The sequence below is a fragment of the Peromyscus californicus genome, unplaced genomic scaffold (assembly GCF_007827085.1).
Source record: "Peromyscus californicus insignis strain IS unplaced genomic scaffold, ASM782708v3 Scaffold_10__1_contigs__length_136768540, whole genome shotgun sequence".
NCBI lineage: Eukaryota > Metazoa > Chordata > Mammalia > Rodentia > Cricetidae > Peromyscus > Peromyscus californicus.
The window spans coordinates 2,130,792-2,150,827 of NW_026294391.1; the positions used below are offsets into that span (position 1 = coordinate 2,130,792).

The 20,036-nt window shown below is 43.9% G+C and overlaps 1 protein-coding gene and 1 long non-coding RNA gene across 3 annotated transcripts in view; one reads left to right on the forward strand and one right to left on the reverse strand.

Moving 5' to 3' along the window:
• Positions 1-19,672, reverse strand: part of Chst7 (carbohydrate sulfotransferase 7) — a 39,105-nt gene extending 19,433 nt beyond the window's left edge. Inside the window, exon 1 of the mRNA XM_052734228.1 lies at positions 18,002-19,672. Within this exon, the coding sequence (XP_052590188.1) occupies positions 18,039-19,496 (1,458 nt within the window). The 5' untranslated portion in view covers positions 19,497-19,672 and the 3' untranslated portion in view covers positions 18,002-18,038. The remainder of the gene's footprint in view (positions 1-18,001) is intronic.
• LOC128108051 (uncharacterized) lies at positions 624-14,473 on the forward strand. 2 transcript variants are annotated; one of them, XR_008217347.1, is made up of 3 exons: positions 624-774; positions 1,890-2,064; positions 10,582-14,473. It is a non-coding gene; the product is annotated as an uncharacterized LOC128108051 (long non-coding RNA). The 2 variants fall into 2 exon arrangements; XR_008217303.1 differs by lacking the exon at positions 10,582-14,473 and having other exon boundaries at positions 1,890-3,714.
• Positions 19,673-20,036: the final 364 nt, after the last annotated feature.

A 20,036-nucleotide genomic window follows, 5' to 3' on the forward strand; every position in this document is an offset into this window, starting at 1 on the left:
TAAGCTTGGCAGGAACACAGTGGAGTCTTGTCAGTGACTAACCAAGTACTAAATGTTGCCAAGTCAGATCTCATTTCCTAACACCCATTTGTGGAAAGTACTCTCAGTCCAACCCCTGGACCATAAACTCTTTGCATCCTTTTATTAAACATTTTTATGTCCAAATCTTTTATTAATTTTTGCTTAGTTATTTGTGAGACAGATTCTCATATATATCAAGCTGGCCGCAAACTAGCTATGGAGCCAAGGATAACCTGCAACTCTTGATTCTCCTTCCTCCCAAATGCAGGGATTACAGGCATGTGCTACCACATGCAATTTGCTGTTTTTGAAAAGAATGTTTTTAGTTAGCACACAAAGTACATGGTTAACATTTTGAAAGTCTACCTGAAAAGTTGCTTTTCATTCAACTTCAATTTTTATTTTTGGCAGTGCTTTAGGTTGAGCCCAGGGCCTTATGCATGCTAAGCATGGATTCCACCCCTGAGCTGCATAGCTAGAGCCTCAAGGTCAGACTTTTGATCAAATCACGAGTGGGACAAAGTGAGAGGAGGTGAGAGGAGGGAGTGCTGGAAAAGCTGTTGCAGCCTTCAGGGTATTGTGTAGGTGGCAATCTACCAAAGGTTCTTTCTTTCTGCACACTAGAAATGGACTCCTATCCTTTTGTGTTATCCTCAGGTTCAGAATGTCACTGAGCTACAATAAGCATGCTTTGATAGACTTATACCTGCATGAATTCGACAGTTCCCTGAATAGATGCTAATCAACTATCAGGTAATTTCCTACTAGTGGTTGTGTTTAAAACATAAATATGCCCAGGAATTCTTGGTCTGATGTTCCCCAAAATCTATTAAGCCCAATGTACCTTAGATATAGATATTAAGAATTTAATTAGCTCCAGACTCCAATTCTTTTCTTTCAAATATCATTTTATATGTATGGATATTTTGCTTGCATGTACACTGTATACCATATTCATAACATGTATTACACATGTAAGCCAGAAGACATGTCGGATCCCCTGGGGCTGGAATTACGGATAGTTGTGAGCTGCCATATGGGTTCTGGGAATCAACACTAAGCTCCTAAATTTCTTGACCTAGAGACTTGGGAGCATGAAAACATTTGGCACATTGTCTGAAATGAGTATAGACACTCTGGCTGTGCATAGGTTTAAACTATTAGAAATCTAGCTTGTATGATAACAGAATATGAACCATTAATAAAAGACAGAGCAACTAGTGTAAGAAAAAATCAAAGAGGTTTCTACATTTCATTGTTTTGAGAAGTACATGTTAAGAGGATTGGTTTTAATACATGGCATTGATGTTTGAGGTCACTCCTTAATATTCAATGAAATTGCAAATTGGCTTTCACTTTCTAAAATGGATTGTTTAAAAATCAGTCATATTAGCCGGGCGGTGGTGGCGCACGCCTTTAATCCCAGCACTCGGGAGGCAGAGCCAGGCAGATCTCTGTGAGTTCGAGGCCAGCCTGGTCTCCAAAGCGAGTTCCAGGAAAGGCGCAAAGCTACACAGAGAAACCCTGTCTCGAAAAACAAACAAACAAACAAAAAAAAAATCAGTCATATTCCAATGAGCTGACATACTAATAGCCTTAGTGCCACCAAAGAGAGACTTCCTTCTGGGTGTGCTGCAATTTGTGTATCCTGAACTGCAGATTTTTGGCCCTGCTGAGGCTCTCCTGGTTGTAGTAGAATAACTCAGGAAGGCAGACTTAGTGTTTTAATGGTACCATTTCCAACCTTTGAAGCTAGGACGGGGAGGGGCAAGAATCAACTTCCTGCTGGTTTTAAAGTTTGAGAACAGAGGCTCAACCAGCTGAACTTGCTGCTCCATCTTTCTCTATGGCCTTTCTGTCCCTTTCAGGTCAGACAAGGAGCCACAGTCCTGCCAAGTAGATCTCGATATCTACACTCCCACAGATGCTTAGAACTTTTGACCTGCCTCTCTTCCTTTCAAATTTTCTGGTCTTGCCTGGAGAGTGGAGGTTATGTGCTGAAGATACTTCTTTATCCTGTTCCTCTTCACCTACTCATGCCAGGTGAGGAACCATGGAGAGTGACTACCCAAAGCTACCTAACAGATGTTCAAAATAAGAGTTGGCACTTAACACTTGGGCTGAGAGCTGAGATTTCCGGGTATTCAGCAAGTTCCATCCTCAGGGCTATGTTACTATTTCTCAGCTTATTGTCACAGCCTTCCTCCAGGACCACTTCCAGAGCAAATGGGCTGGCTCATGTGGTAGTCTCCTTTTCAATGGACATGACTTCTGGTGGAGGCTTCTCTTAGCTACTCAACTGGGAACCACACTGTAAATGACACTAACATCTGAGGCTTATCTGATTGCCCAGGTTAAGCTTTCTTAACTTTCCTGCTTCCACTTCAAATCAGTGAAATACTGAGCCAAGGAAAAAGGAAATGACTGATAGTGTTGACAATGGAGCTATTAAGTTGTTTTGTTGTAAGGGACTCGCTTAGAGGCAATGGTAAGATATTCTCAAAATGTGGGAGTGCCAGCATCTCTTCACTGTGGCTCTGAAACAAAGTATAATTAGAAATGTTTAGTTCGCTGATTGAAGCACATGCATACATACACACACACACACACACACACACACACACACACACACACACACACACACACACATACCTCCCTGAAATGGACTTCAAGAAACATAAATGTCAAACATAATTTCCAGACTTGCAATCTAAAGCATTAAGTGGCAGTGGCAAGGAATTGCTGGTTAATATTTTCACTAGTTCACTACAGTCTGAGCCTTATTTAACTTGAAACAACTCTCAAGTCAAAATATGGGTCGAGTTGAAAAATCAAAGCAGAAAACTCTTGCCTAGGAAGTGTATGTGGAGGTTGGGGGAAAAGCTAGGGACCCAGATAGCCCCAGAGAATGGCTGAAAAGACCTTGGTCTGGCTATTCCTACCATCTAGCCATCCTGGGAGGAATTCAGACTGAAACTTCAATGTACTTAATAATTCAAGTCCTGGGATTGACCAAGGCCAAAATTAAATGCCCATTAGATCTCCTCTAATAGAGTAGAATTAAATAATAACATTCTCAATCTTATTATAATCTCCACAACTAAAAATCCCCCAAATTTCTGACCTTACTTGAGAACAAATGAATGCACACTAAACTAGTATTAATAAAACTGACATTGTTACATACAATTATAGCTTAAAATTTTTTAATGTATGTGTACATGCCTGCATGAGTTTATGTGCACCACACATGTGCACAGCATAGATGCCCAAGAAGGTCATCGGATCCCGTGGAACTGGAGTTACAGTGGATTCAAGCTGCCTGGTATGGGGTGTTGGGAACTGAATCTGGATCCTCTGTAAGAGCTCTGAAATTTGGAGCCACCTCTTCAGTCGCCAATCCTTATGTTTTTATCCATTTTTGTTAGCTGGGGACTGAACCCAGAGCCTCACACATGCTAAGCAAATACTCTACAACTGTGACAAATCCCCAACTACTATGCATCAGTTTTAAAACTAAAACTAAAACTAAAAAAAAATAAAAACAACAACAACAAAAATGCCCCAATAAAAGTGGGAAATAGCTGAGCTTGCCTGCTTGAGATTTTTTCCTTTTGTTGAAAAATTCTGAGATATCATTTCTGTTGTGCCCATTTCCATTGGCATATGTAGTTGCTTTTTTTTTTTTTTTTTTTTTTTGAGTAAAATTGCTCTCAACTGAAGTAAAGGAATGGAGCCAGTATTTTATAGTATCTATTCAGATGGGCTATCTGCAGATGTTGCCCAGCCACCACTAAGGATGAAAAGGCTTAAGAGGGCATAATAGGTCTGGGAAGTGAGCAGAGTTTAGACCTATTCAGGGAGCCATTTGGTTCCCACATAGTTGTGAACTAAAGTTCCTAGGGAAAAAAAGTAGCACCTGTGTGTTAAAGGCTGATTAACTGATCCGAACTTCAGTAGTTGTGGAGAGCCAAAATTTTACACAGCCAGAGGCAAACTACCTTGTTATCTTTACTTCCCTTAATAGCCATTCACTGCATACCTTTCTGTTTGGTGTTTGAACTAACATCCATACTGTGATCATTAGGTAACAGAGTTTTAGAGTGTGCAAACAGACCATTAGTTTCCACCAACTCAATTGCTAAGAATGTTATGAGAGAGCATTTGAGGCCTATAGCAGATTTCTCCACTTTGCTATAACCTACCTACTCAATATTTCCACCAATGTATCTTGAAATTGCTTCAATTTATATTTTGTTGCTGTTGTTTTGTTACCGTAAAAACTGCATAAAACTGCTATCACACTGGTACTTGAGGTAAGCCTGAATCTGGTGCCATGATCACACATATTTAGCTCCAAAATAAACTATCTCTCATCTCCTTTGAGGCAAGTGCTATGTGTTGGCATTGACAGATTTTGGCATCCAATGTGATTAGATTTTATCCAAATGCTAAGTTTGTCTGTTTTCCCATTAGGTTGAAGTTTTCCCTCACAAATAGTCCCTGCCTTAACAGTAGAAAAATTCCTTTAAAAAGAATTATTCATGCTGGGTGGTGGTGGTGCTTGCCTTTAATCCTAGCACTTGGGAGGCAGAGGCAGGCAGATTTCTGTGAGTTTGAGACCAGCCTGGTCTACAGAGCTAGTTCCAGGACAGCCAGGGCTACACAGAGAAACCCTGTCTTGAAAAACAAAAACAGAAAAAAAAGAATTACTCCTCCCTGTGACATTCCTGCTGTACTGCATAGCAATTGTAGAACCAATTTTAATGGATAATATGTAAATTTATATATAAAATTTGGCCTGTAATACAATTTCCATTGTGCCTATCATCATTTAGATTGATGATTAAATGAACAAATGGCCCTAGTGGTCAAAACCGAATAAAGCTTTTGGATTTCTTAGCAAAACACACTCCCATTAGTTTTTCTAAATCTAAAACCTACTGTGAAAACATCCATTATCTCCTAATGTCCTGGTTAGTTTTTTTCTGTTAACTTGACACAAACTAGAGTTATGTGGGGAGAAGAACTTCAATTGAGAAAGTGCTTCCATCACATTGCCTTCCTAGCACCTTGACACCACAGCTGTAAGGTAATACTTCACAGAAAAGGCTTCAAATCTATAAGTAAAAATATGTCACCTCCGTGACTATTTTGGGATGTGATTCTACAAAGCAGTCTTTACTATCCTGTTCAGGAGGAGATCTTTTGGCTCAGAATACAGTCAGTTCAGTACTTAAGACGAATTGTAGTAGTCCTCTTCCCTAGCCTCTTCCCCTCTGCACTTAAAAATAGTCACCACTGGCTGACATTCTAATTTATTCTCAGTCTCTAGCAGAATGGTCTTTAATATGAACAAGGCCAGCTGCAGAAATATCAGGCTAGCTTGTTGGCTTTATGCCCGTCCATTGAAGGGGAAGGGAGCAGAGCTGAAGGGTTCTAATTCTCATGGAGACATCACTGAGCTCTGCAACTTTTCTCCAACTGAAACGGCTTCCTGTTTAGCTTCCAAACAATTCTCCACTTCCCAGTGTTCTTGAACTTGGGCCAGAACTGTTTCTTAGTCTCTACTGTTCTTATTCTATACTGCACTCAAGCAGACACACTGCTTTCAGCAGGGTTAGTTCCTTCAGTTCCACTCAGAAGCATGAGGATGGGGAACCAGAAGACATGACAAATTGAGCTTTGCTTGGGAGCCACCTCGTTGGACCAGAATGTCAGACACACATAGCAAGACCAGAGAGTGTCTTTAGTTACATTCCTTCTGGACTGCTCATGCTTGAAACAGACTAAGAAGAGGCATATTTAAAGAATTCTAAACAAGCTGCTTGTGAGTTTTTAAAAAGAATCACTTCCAATTATTTATATTGCATTTGTATTCACAAGAAAAAAAAAAACTTCAGCCAAAACTAAAAACAAACTTTTAGAGAATGCTCTGAATGCCGCCTTTAAAACTGCAAGGAGCTGGGAGTGTGCTACAGTGAGAGAGGGCTTGCCTAGCTTGGGAAAGGCTCTGGGTTCCATCCCTAGCACATGGGGAGGGGTGTAGAATGGATTCCGAAAGGATTCCAAAGTGACATGATACTCATTAAGTGCCTATTTTGTGCACTGCCTTCCTTGCTGAATATGTTATCTCCTTTCTCATCTCAGCTCCCTATATCGAGGTGATAAAACAAGCTCACACTAGTTTTTAAACTAGTGTCTGTCAAATGTATAGAAATCATGGAAGCATGTAGTAAGAAAAAAGAGTTTGATAGCACAAAAGGATATGAACACCCACCAGTCTCTGTTCCTAGAATCAAGCACTATAGTTCTTATAGATGTGTTTCATGCAAATTCATGAGATTTCATGCAAATTCAAACAAATATAATGGCATCTTAATGTACAAGTAAGACTAAACTATATTGTCCTGTACTTTCCCCCCATATTTAGTGTTTTGGTAATCTTTCTTTGTTATCTCCCTTTCTGGGGTTATGTTATATTTTATTGTAGTATTATGACATATTCACCTAGTTCCACACTGTAGGTAGGACATTTAAGTTGTTCTAGGCTTGTTTTTTGTTTGTTTGTTTGTTTTGTTTTTATTTTCATTGCATGATGACTGAGCCACATCTTCAGTCAATAACCTCTTATACTTAATCAAGTACCAACCAAGAGACCCAGGCCCCGAAGCCTGAATTCCTGTGTCCTAATGTAACAACTGACTTCATATAAGTCAAGGAATTACTGTTAGTACTTTTGGCTTATACCTCACTTTGCAGGACTAGCTTTCTCCCAATCCTCACTCACCAGACTTAAGGAGTATTACTGTTTCCTAAACAAACACCAAACCCACCATCAACTGAGGAGTCTTGCCAAAGAAGGCAGGCCCAGAAGGAACACAGACAATGTCTGAATCAAAAATAAGTACAAATCTCACTCACAAGGGGTAGGAATGATTTGGACATGGGTACATTTTAGAAAATTGTCTGTGTGCTACTGAAGCCCTGTCACTCCTATCTATGTATTGGTGTGCACACACAATCATAACCTATCTGTTTGCACATTCATACAAATATACACCCAATCATCACCATCTCAACTCATCATCTTAATGTCCTGGCCTCTGCCTCAAACACAGTACACAGCTTAATTTACTATTGAAACTCAGAATAGATAAAGGTTCTATATAGAAGCAGTGTTTTTAAAATGCATGTTATTCAGTAGTCTTTTTTTTTTTTTTTTTTTTTTTTGGTTTTTCGAGACAGGGTTTCTCTGTGTAGCTTTGCGCCTTTTCCTGGAACTCACTTGGTAGCCCAGGCTGGCCTCGAACTCACAGAGATCCGCCTGGCTCTGCCTCCCGAGTGCTGGGATTAAAGGCGTGCGCCACCACCGCCCGGCAGTAGTCTATTTTTAAACCAAATGTGGACATTCCAATAATAACCATACATAATCTCACATGGAACTTTGCGGTTCAATTCACTGATTTAAATGGAATTAGTTCCAAAATGGTGGTGACTGGTCATTTCTTTTGTTTAGAATGATTTCCTGGGAAAGTTTCCTAATTGTTAGGATTTAAGCTACAGGGCACTGCCTCTGTCTCTAGTTTCTTTCAAAGGCAGCATATATCCTATCAAGAACAAAGACCTAAAAATCTTAAGGCCTTGTGGGAATAGTTCAGTAGTAGAACATATGTTCAACATGCTTAAGGCTCTGGGTCTATCATCAACATATGTATGTATGCACAAACATGCACATGCACACATACATAATATACACATATAAGGGCAGTATGGACAGAGTCTTGTATGCTGGCTAGTTTATGCCAACTTGATACAAGGTAGAGTTATCTGAAACAAGGTTAACATCAGTTGAGAAAAATGCCTCCATTAGCTCTGTCTGTAAGGCATTTTCTTAATTAGTGATTGATGGGGGAGGGCCCAGCCCACTGTGGGTGGTGCCATCCCTGGGATGGTAATCCTTGGTTCTATAAGAAAACAGGCTGAGCAAGCCATGAGGAGCAAGCCAGTAAGTAGCACCCCTCTATGGCCTCTGCATCAGCTCTGGCCTCCAGGTTCCTGCCCTGTTTGCGTTCCTGTTATGACTACCTTCAGTGATGAACAGCAATGCTGAAGTATAGGCAAAATAAACCCTTTCCTCTCCAACTTGCTTTAGATCATGGTGTTTCTTTGCAGCAATAGGAACTCTAAGACATCTTGCATCCTACCAGAGGTAGAGGGCAAAGGGGAACATGCTGAAAAGGACAGGACAGCAGATCAGTCTGTACAGAACAGGAGTAAACAGTGTTTGTGCAATGATGGACACTTCGATGTGAAGCTAAAGACAGCAAAACATCTGAAGACATATACAGATGATAAACAGCCCTATGTATAATTTCCCTTCCCATAATAACATCCTTTATCTGCAAAGAACTTCATAGTTTCAAGTTCTTTCACATAAAACACTGTGCCAGAGTTTGCTGCTTATTAACAGCCCATGAGTCCCCATTTTGACCTTGCTCCATGCCAGAGAATGAATCTTTTGTCCAAGTCAAGTAGTTTGCAGTTTGGACTGTACAGTAAAGTCACCTTGGGAGTTTTGAAAACCCTAATGCTTGGGTCTGGAGACCTCACCATAGACTGAATGGATCCGATCTCCTGGGCTTGGGGTGAAGCTCAATAGTGGAGCGCCTACTGAGGGATGGTCTTTCTATATGCTGTGAATATGTGTTACTCCCATTGATTGATAAAGTTGTTTGGCCAATGGCAAGGCAGAATAAGGTTAGGTGGTACTATCAAATTGAAGATGGAGATGAAGAAGGGTGGAATCGGGCAGACTCCAGCCAGCTGCCAAGGAAGAAAGGTGTATAGAAAATGAGGGAACAAGCCACAAACCATGTGGCAGAGCATAGATAATAAATATGGGTTAATTTAAATGTAAGAGCTAGCTAATAATAAGCCTGAGCCATTGGCCAAATATTTATAACCAATATAAGCCTCTGAGTTGTAGTAGGACAGGCCCATAGGGTCGAGGAAATTGGCTCAGACCAGTTGCCAGGGCATGCACATAACATATGAGCCAACCTGGAGTCTGCCTGAGGGCCTAGCAACAGGTGCTGTCAGAGTTCTTGGTTGCTGTCAGAGTTCCTGATCATGCCCAGCCAATGATGGACGACCATGCAATGCCACCAGATTGCCACACAGACTGGGTGCTGGGAGGAGGGTATATAAGGCCTTCCCCATCATTGAATAAATGAGTCTGCTGTTTGCCTTCAACTGACTCCCAGTGTCTGTGCTGTTGATGCCATGCCTTCTCACCCCCTCCCCCAAGGGAGCCATTAGAATCCAGCAATATCTGGTTCCTGATGTGGGGCTTCTGTTACTTTGTTTCTCCCAGTGCAGGTTCTGATTGGCTCCTTCTCTTCACTCATGGTGCTTGACAGTGCCCCCCCAAGACGGTGTGTTTCAATGAGAAGGTCCCTAAGTGTTGTGTTCTTTCAGTCCCTTTGGCAGTTAAACATTGGGACCCTCCACTTCTTTCCTTCTTTTGTGTTGTCTGTCATGTTTGTCTGCCTGTCCCATTAGGAAGGCACATTTTTTGTTCTGTTTCAGTTTGCCCGGTGCCTCCACATAAAAATTGACCCCCCAAGAGGTGGAACCAAGGCTTGGCTCCCAAACCGTGGTCCCTTGTCCAGAGTCACCATGTGGGCATACATCTGTGGGCTAAAAAACCATGGAAGTTCCTCACTAAGCACAAGACATAAGGGTCTGATACAAATTTTCACCCCTGTTGCTGTCATCTTCTCTCTGACTGTTGTTTGTTTGCTGTTTCCCTCTAAAAAGATGGGTAATGTTTTCATTACCCCCACAACTTCCATGTCGAATATCTCTACAACATCTAATGATGAGAAGACAAACAGTTTGGGCCCCCATGAAATCTGTCAGTTTGGGCCCTGTGAAATCTGTCAAGGAGAACATAGCTGTCAGTTTGGGCCCTGTGAAATCTGTCAAGGAGAAGGCAGCTGTCATTAAGTCATGTGCTTCTCTCCCCTCTACTCCACCATCACCACGTGCAGCTATGCCTCTGCCGTGGTATTCTTGGAGTGATCTAACCCAGTACCTGTCTGCCTCAAGAAGTAGCTACTCTCCCATGGTACCAGGTGTCTTATGACCCTCACAGCCTGTCCCACTGTCAGTCTGTAGGCCCACAGAAGCCTTCCCAGTCAATGTGAGCCCAAATACCAATGCCCAGCCTGGATTCCCACCCCCATAGCTGAACTCTCGCTCATTCAGAAGGCAGCCAATAAGTCAGACCCAGATTCTTCCTACTTTCAGCAGGTCCTTGCTCAATGGTCCATGCAGTTACAAACTTATTTTGATTGGTACCATTTGCTTAAAGCTATGTTGGAGCCTGCAGTCTTTCTCAGTTAGAGATCAGCCTGTGATGATCAGGCAGAATCCCAGGCCTGGAGGAACATCTTACTTAACATCCCAGTGACCTTTGATATGCTCACAGGGCATGGGGAATATGTCCATCCTGTGCACCAAGCACAGACTGGCTTGAATGCCTATTTTCAACAGGTCTTGGACTTGACCTTCAAGGCCCTACAAGGGGCTCAGCTCAGCCTACAATCACTGGGTGTCTCTGCCAAAGAACATATCTCTGCCCCTGGTGAGATGGACAGATCCTATCTCCCTCCAATGGCAGCCACCAGCCCCCCTGCTAACCCATGGGAGAGGTATGCTTGTGTTTTCCTCAGAGTGCCACTATGCCAATGTGGATCCCAGCAAGAGATGTGCACCTGGTCGCAGATCAACATGCTTCCAGCAAGGAGGAAATAATCCAAGATGGGTAATATATATACTTTCCTGCTCTCATTGTCCCTCTAAAGGCTGAGGACTTGTGGAGCCTCACTTTTCCTCATTTTATATGATGGCTTTTTGAGATGAGGAACATTAGTTTAGCAGGCCATGAGCTAGCTAAATATATTAAGGGCCCCATGGTCAGCTAAGTTTCTATATTATCCATTACAGCTAAATCAGACAAGGGCAGAGGATATGGCTTTTGACTCTTTAGTTTTTGAAAAGGTTTCGCATGATATAAAGAGGCTGTTTGATTCCTCCTGGCTTTTCACTTATGTTTTGATTGGTGGGGTAGTGCTTTTAATCTTTCTCCTTTTCAAGTGTCTCCTATAGCACATCTGGCAACAACAGGTAGCCACTAAGGTGACTTTACAAGTGTTAATGGCTCTTAGATATCCAACTCATAGCCCTCCACAGGACATTATGCATGCCTGGCTTTCTAAAATTCAAAAGGCTACTGCCTGACCCTCCCCACCCAGGATGACTCCCCGGGGATGGACGCTCTTCAAGGGCTGATAGTCAATGATGGATAAGAGCTTGTTTGGCAAGCAAACCAAAGACAGATGGGCACAGTCCAATTGCTGAGCCCCCCTGAGGTGGGGTCAACAAGGCCAGAGCAAAGAACTCTGACTCCCACTGAGTGCCCACATAATAAAATAAAAGGGTGGATATGTAGTAGGACAGCCCATAGGGTCGAGGAAATTGGCTCAGACCAGTTGCTAAGGCATGCTCATAACATACTTCCTTTTGAGTCAACCTGGAGTCTGCCTGAGGGCCTAGCAACAGGTGCTGTCAGAGTTCCTGATTGCTATAAAAGTTCCTGATCATGCCCAGCCAATGAGGGCCAACCATGCAATGCCACCAGATTGAGACCCAGCTTGGGTGCTAGGAGGAGGTTATATAAGGCCTTCTCCATTATTGAGTAAATGAGTTTGTTGTTTGCCTTTAACTGACTCCTGGTGTCTGTGCCGTTGACACCACACCTTCTCACCCCCTACCCTGAGGGAGCTGTTAGGATCCAGCAACAATGAGTGATTATTTGGAAATGGTTGTGGGACAGGGCGGGACAGAGATAAACCTCTGGTTAAATATGGCCCCAATGTTTGGCAACTCCATCCACAAAAAATCTGAGAGAGCTTTAAAAAAAAAAGTTTCTAAAATGGAGTCAAGAGCAGCTTCATAGTTCATGTCTCTCATATGGGCTGTGGTACAGAGACTCATCCTCTGTCTGAGGCATGCATGCTTGAGCAGCAACATGGTGGGTTCCCACCAGGCCTCGTGCTGCATGGCAGGTTTAAGGCTTTTGCTCAGACAGAAAAAAATACTAAAAGATACACAGTAAAAAAGAAGTTCAGACAGAAAAACCTCTAAACAGGTTCCAGTATGTTTTACAACGTGCGTAGGCTTAAGAAAGAAATAAAATGGGTATTGACAGATATAAAAAGGAATAAATAATTAAAAAATAATACAATAAAGTCTTTAAAGAGAGAAGTAAGGGGTTGGGGAAATGACTCAGGGGTTAAGAGCACTGACTGCTCTTCCAGAGGACCCAGGCAGCCTACATGGCAGCTCACAACTGTCTGTAATTTCAGTTTCAAGGGACCCAACACCCATGGCAAAACACTAGTACACATAAAATAAAAATAAATAAAAAAAAGATAAATAAAATAATAAAAAATAAGCCATATAAAGATGGAAAATACACAGTGAGTCTGAATCCTGTGTGTTATTGTGTGATTTTGATTTTTTTTATGGCTGATGGGCAAGAGACAGCTTCTGGGAGACATGGGCTTGAAAGAGGGACTGATGAAATATACCAACCTAAATATTTTAAGAATGCTTTAACTTTAAAACAGAAGTCAAAAAATATATTTGTAAAATGGAACTCAAAAGATGCATTGCTTTGGAGAAGAGGTTTTGCTTTTATTTCCACAGGAAACAAGTGGCAGTGGATTCACTCCAGATTAATATGGACCAGGTTTGTTCAAGGGAGACCTCCTGAACCTTGACAGGTGTTATCTATCAACAAAGGTTATAGCTGATCTTCCCAGGACTTGACCATTATCTCAAATTTTCTCAGGGTTCACATAAGATTACCAGTGCCCCCAATCAACAGGAAGTAGTCTAAAGAACTATGTCAAAATTCCCAAAATAAATTTTATGAATGTTTGTTTTCATTTAAGAGGGGTTGATTATAAGAAAAGGTAGATTATTGAATCTACTTTAATCCAAAAGATAACTGTTAATCTCAAAATATTTTACATTGATATAGATTTTGGTTTATTGATACAAATTTAAGGTCAATTTTGTTATACTGTGTGTATATTTCTACTCTTGTTTAAGGTATTATATTTTTGCAGCTCTTTTAAAAATATATTGTATAGTTAAAAAATACAGATTGTTAGTCATTATAATAGTCAGAGTTACAGCCATATTAGTTAGGTTTTCTAGGTATACAAAGATATATTTCAATTAGGTAGGTAATCTTCAAACACTTTAAAGACCTACAGAATATGGTATTTAAAACGTTTTAAGAACTTCGACTTTTTTCGACAGTGAGACACGTCTGCTCCTGACAGCACCAATTACTTCAAAGAGGGTGATGGGCATCGAAGAAACTCCTTATGGACTTTGCTTTCAATGTGGCAAGAGTAGCTGTTTGGGTAAGAAACTGCTCTTGCCTGGACTGCTTGATAATATGCTGTATAAATTGGACATGCAGGACCCACAAAAATAAATGACCACTGAACTTTGCCAAAACAAGGCAGGACAGTCCTTCAGGGTTCCTGCTTCACAAAAGAAACTGCCAGACATTCTTCAGAACATAGAGGAAAGTGACTGACAAACTTTGCCAAAATAGGTGGGACAGTCTTTCAAATTTCCTGCTTCACTGAAAAGTCTGCCAGATACCCTATACCTATAGGCTGAAGATGGATGCCTCAATGTTACAGAACTATCCAGGAAGCTAGATGTCTCTGTCATTTCTAGAGTTTGGAAGTTGCTTGCAATGCACTTCCTGTTTACTCAGGTAATATTATATCTGTCTGGGGTTTTTGATGTAGTTGAAGACTAAATAGTTATAATTATAGTTTTCCTTAGTTATGATAAAATGTAAATTAGATATAAAACTTTAGAATCACAAAGACAGGATAGATGATAGAGTATTTTCTCTAATTTTGCCAAATACAAATAGACTTGTATTTGTATATACAAATATTTTTACTTGATAATTGTTTATTATATGCAATTTTACTATGTCAAAGTTAAAACCTTCCTTTTTGATTAGACAGAAAAGGGGAAATTCTGTGGGATGGTCTTTCTGTATGATGTGAATATGTGTTGCTCTCATTGGTTGTAAATAAAGCTGTTTGGCCAATGGCAAGGCAGAATAAGGTTAGGTGGTACTATCAAATTGAAGATGGAGATAAAGAAGGGTGGAGTTGGGCAGATGCCAGCCAGTTGCCAAGGAAGCAAGATGTATAGAAAGTGAAGTAACAAGCCACAAATCATGTGGCAGAGTACAGATAATAAATATGGGTTAATTTAAATGTAAGAGCTAGCTAATAATAAGCCTGAGTCATTGGCCAAATATTTATAACTAATATAAGCCTCTGAGTGATTATTTGGAAATGGCTGTGGGACAGGGTGGGACAGAGAAAAGCCTCTGGTTACATATAACATGTGTTGGACCGTGGGTTTTATCTCCAACACCAAGCTCTGTCTCACAAACATCTCTGGTGGGGAATGGGGGGACTTAGGCATGGGCATTTTTTTTAATTTTTATTTTTATTTTGCAATACAATTCAGTTCTACATATCAGCCACGGATTCCCTTGTTCTCCCCCCTTTAGGCCCCCTCATCTTCCCCCTAGCCCACTCCCCATTCCCACCTCCTCCAGGGCAAAGCCTCCCCCACAGACTGAGATCAACCTGGTAGACTCAGTCCAGGCAGGTCCAGTCCCCTCCTCCCAGGCCGAGCCAAGCGACCCTGTTTAAGGCCCAGGTTTCAAACAGCCAACTCATGCAATGAGCACAGGACCCGGTCCCACTGCCTGGATGCCTCCCAAACAGATCAAGCCAATCAACTGTCTCACCCATTCAGAGGGCCTGATCCAGTTGGTGACCCCTCAGCCATTGGTTCATAGTTCATGTGTTTCCATTCGTTTGGCTATTTGTCCCTGTGCTTTATCCAACCTTGGTCTCAACAATTCTCGCTCATATAAACCCTCCTCATTCTCGCTAATTGGACTCCCAGAGATCCACCCGGGGCCTAGGCATGGGCATTTTTCTAAAAGCTCCTCAGTTGGATGTATAGTAATGATTCTCTCCTACCCATATGGTTTTCCTTTCTCAGGCTCCAATTACCTACTATCAACCACAGCCTTAGTAATACAAAATTGCAGAAATAATTTATAAGCTTAACTATGCTGCTCTGAGTAGCACAATGAACTGTCACACAGTCCTGCTCTATTCTATTGAGATGGAAATCATCCTTTGTCCAGAATATTCACATTGATCCACACTGTATACACTACCTGCCTCATGGCAGCCCAGAAACAATACACTGAGACAACTTTTATTATAATCCATTATTATAATCATTCTATTTTATTATTATTGTTAATATTTTAATGTACCTATTATAAAAATCAAATTTTCTCATAGGTATGTATGAATAGGGAAGATCATGGTACATATAAGGTTCAATAGTATCCAAGGGTTTCAGAAACATACTCACCAAATAAGGCAACTGTAATTTTCACAGAACTGAGAACTGCTGCTAAGAGCCACTCAATATGCTTCCAATCCCTTATGCCAATTATTGGCCTAGGGCAGGCCATGCGAGCTAGTTCTAGCCAGTGAGAAGTCAGCTAGTAGGTCTAATAGCTGGTGAGTTCTGAGAAAGATGTTTATAACCAGATTATCTTCCTAGGAGCCAGAAATACAAACATTTTACTAACTCCACACATTGATATTAAGTATCCAATGCAGGAGGAAGAGCTCAGTCACAAGGCTGCAGGAGCAGAGACTCAGGATCAAAAGCTACAAGAGCCTAAAACTTCTACCCATATGTCCCTGTAGTTCTACAGAGCAGCCCCATTAGACTTCCAAATAGCAGCACCAGCATCTCCATTCACAGTCACTATCACCCACACAGACTTACATTCCCTAGAGTACAAAGTCCTATACCCTTATCTCTATTTCCCTGCCCCAGACATCATTCAGTGTGTCAAAACAAATTAGGGGAAGAGGTGGAAAAATGTTCCTAGGAGATTGTCATGTCTTAAAACCATAAAATGCTTCAACTTTTGCCCACAGGAGGCATTTCCTGTGGTCTGTGAAAGTGAGTTAGGGACCATTATATTCCATCTGTAAATATGGTGTAACTGATGATAGGATGTTTATGTTAAGATGTGGTGAGTCAAAAAAAAAAAAGATGTGAGGAGTCTAACACTCTGGCTGGCTTTTGGGAACCTATTCCTCAGTTGCCTTGCCCAGCTTTAATACAAGGGGAGATGCGTAGTCTTACTGCAACTTAAAATGCCATGCTTTGTTGATATCCATGGGAGGATATGGAAAAGAAACAGAGGAGGAGTAGATTGGGGTGGGGGGAGGGGGGAGGGAGGTGGAGGAAGAAAATGGGAGGAGAGAAGGGAGGGGAAACTGTAGTCGGTCTGTAAAATAAATAAATTTAATTAAAAAAATACGCGAGGAGTCACCTTGTGCCTTACCATCCTTCATTCTAGAAATCAGGAAAGAACAGAGACTTCCTAGCAATTATACAAACTGACTTGATTACTGGGAGAAACAAATTCAGTTAACCAGCTTCCTGAAACCACTCTGAAACACTAGGTCTATTAACAACAACAACAAAAAAAATCCATCTTCATTAACATCTTCAACTTTTGTCCCTCCATCCCATCCCAGGGGAATACTGAATTACACCATAAAATAATGAATAGAAACTTAAGTCATTTCCGGCTCTTTTTTTCCTCCTCTGGTCTGCACTGTACAGATGGCAGCAGGCACTCTTCCAATTTACAGTGTTTGGGGAAATGCATTCCCATGCCGCTGACTAGAGTCCTATGGTGAACATCATGCAGAACAAGCTTTCCCTCAGCCCAATGTTACACAGCATCTATTAAATCAACACTGGACACATACAGAGACTGTTCCAGGCCATTTTAGCAACCACTTTATAGAGAATGAACAAAAAGAGAGAGATTTACTTGATAAATTGTTAACTGCCAATCTAAGATCCCATCTATCAAAATCAACAGAATGGAGGTGGGGAAAGCCCAGCTCAGCCTTCTTACAGGAAGCTGACCAAGCAGCTTTTGTGACCTGATACAAACGGGATATGGTCAGATATCCTGCAAACATCAGTCAGCCTCTAGAGAGAGGGGAAAGGAGAGACAGGAAGGGAGAAGGGCATACACAAGCCAGGGAAAAGAAATGTCAGTTGTACTTGTTTAAAATAGGGTTGGAGACACACAACTGTGCATAAACTGTCACAAGAGCTGCCTGACAGTGCTCACATGCTGAGTACTCAGGAAGAATGCTCTGGAGCCCGAGGAGAAGAGAGGCAAAACATTAGGCAGAAAAACTATGGATAAGTAGGGGCAGAATTCACACTTTTTTGTGACACCTTGTTTTTGGTTTTGTTTTCCTCCTCTGGAGGCAGACACTATGGCAAAAGGCTGCTCCACAGGACAAAGCCATCAACTTCAGAACCATCAGTCTCGAAGGGTTCTCTAAATCCCATGCTCCACTCTTCTTGTCAGTTCCCAGTCTCAAGTTGCATTAGGATGCTTTAAGCTTTCTCTATTGTCTTTGGACCTCTGATGTCTTAAAAGGGGATATGGGAGAGCAGTGCTCTGGATGCTGCTTCAGTTACACTTATACATCTTCTGTCACGTCTAAGTCCTCCTCTGAGAAGGGAGGTGGCTAAACAAGTGAACCATTGAAACACCTCAATTCTACCAAGCAGGACTTCTTGAACGTGTTCTGACAGCATGCGATTCAGGACAGCACTGTCCCCTCTAGCCACCCTCCAACTCCCTGTTCCCCACCGCTGGTCATTTCAGGATCCCTCAAACACCATTCCTTATAATCTGCCCTGTCTTGAGTCACCTTACCTGGATCAGCCCCGGGTCAGGGTTCAAGATCAGGGTGTTACGTGGCCCAGTTGGCCTTGGTCTCCAGGGGTGTCTCCCCTTCCCTGGCGGTCTCCACATCGCCCTTGTCTCTGCTGCGAGGGTAGGCCAGCAGCCGCATGGCGGGGGCGCAGGCGGCCTCCACCTGGCGCACCTGCTCTTGGCTCAGACGCTCTCGCCAGGCGTATACAGCCTCTCGGGCGTCCCGAGCAGACAAGTGGAAGGGCCGATCGGCTCCGTAGGCCGAGCCGCGTGTCATGTTGAACGCGAAGGCATCAAGCGCGGCGAGCGCCCGCAGCCCAGAGAAGCGCAGCAGGCGGCGCAGCTGGGCTTGCGGCTGCCACACCAGGTCCTCATAGCGCAGCCTCAGGTAGCGACGCCTCAGCCAAGTGGGCGCGCCACGCGCGAATAGCAGGTCGCGCAGCCAGGCCTCACAGATCACCTCGAGCGCGCTGGTTAGGAAGAAATCGGCTCGCGGCGCGGAGGGCAGCGCTCGGGTCTGGCCTCCCGGACGGGCACCCACGCCGTGCGCCAGAAGCACCCGGTGGAAGCGGTCCCCCCTCTGGCGCGTGCGTAGCACCTGGATGCTCTCGCGCAGCAGCCCGTGCCTCGACTTGAGACGAGAATTGTGCACCGCCCGCGGGTCACGGAAGAGCTGCACCACCTTCAGGTTGAGGCCAGGGTCACGGAGCAGGGGCACCAGTACGCCCAGGTCGAGCAGCCGGACGTCCTTGATGACCACCACCGGGTACTTGCGGCACTCTGCCTCCAGGGCGCGGAGCGGCACGGGCGGGCAGCTACTTTCGCAGGCTTTGTCCTCGACGAGGCCCACCTCGGAGCGAGCGCGGGGCGCGGCAGGGCACAGCGGCGGCGAGCAGATGACCTTGTTGGTCCGCCAGCGGAAGAGCATGGCTGTAGTGAGGTTGGCCGAGTCCGGTGCTCCCGCTGTGGGGTCCCCGGACTGCGCGTACAGCCGCAGCACGGAGAAGTCACAGCGGAAGAGGGAGCGCAGCATGTCTCTAAGCGCGCCTTGCAGGCTCTCAGCGTCGCCCGGATACAGCGCCTGCCACAGATGCCACATAGGCTCGTACAAGTAGAAAACGTCCGGGTGCTGGTTGAAGAGTTCGCCTAGAAAGGATGAGCCGGTACGCCAGGTGGCATGCACATAGATGTGTTGCTTCTCCTGGGCCACTGCCTCACCGACTGCGCTGAGGTTGCCTGGGGACCCAGGGGATCTACCCGCATCTCCTTCGGCCCAGGACCCCACCTCCGCGCCCTGCTCACGCTCTCCAGCCGCCGCCGCCTCCAAGCTCCACACGCCCAAGCTGCGCTGCAGGCCGGGGCAGTGCCTGACGCCCTTGTCCTGCTCGCTGCCACTGTCCAGTACAGAGGGGACAAGCAGTAGCAGAAGCGTGTACAGCACCAAGAGCAGCGTGAACTTGCAGTACTCTCGGCGCCGCCGCCGCCGGCCCTTCATAGTTCACCGAGCCCCCCTCCCCTCCACCTCGCCCAGGGTAGAGCAGGCGCCTAGCAGTTCTCTCCTCTGCCTTCGAAATCCCACCCAGAGTCCGCGGCTCCCGCCTCTTCGGGTCGCTCTGAGCTGGGTGGAGCGGAGCGCCGGGCGGTACATCCACTAGAGGAAACTTGGGAGGCGGTGGTGCCTGCTCACTCTGCTGGCTCAGCCTCTTGAGAGCGTTCATTGGCCGGTTCAGCAGCTGCCCGCCCTGCCCACAGTACCCGCAGCTTCTCCCCTCCCTCTTACCCTCCCCGGTTTGCTCACTGCCTAGACAGATCCGGACCTGGCTGCCACAGGCCAGGGACCCTCTCTGGGGTGCACTTAGCCATACTCCACCTCTCCTCAACTACTTCAAAACGAAGTTAAGTCTTCGTTAACAAACTGACTTCAGGTGAGGGAGGGTCACATGTGTAGAGAAAGTATCCAGTGACTGGACACGAACTCCACCCAGGAGAACGCCGCTGTTTTGTTGTTGTTGTTTGCTTGTTTTGTGTCCTTTGC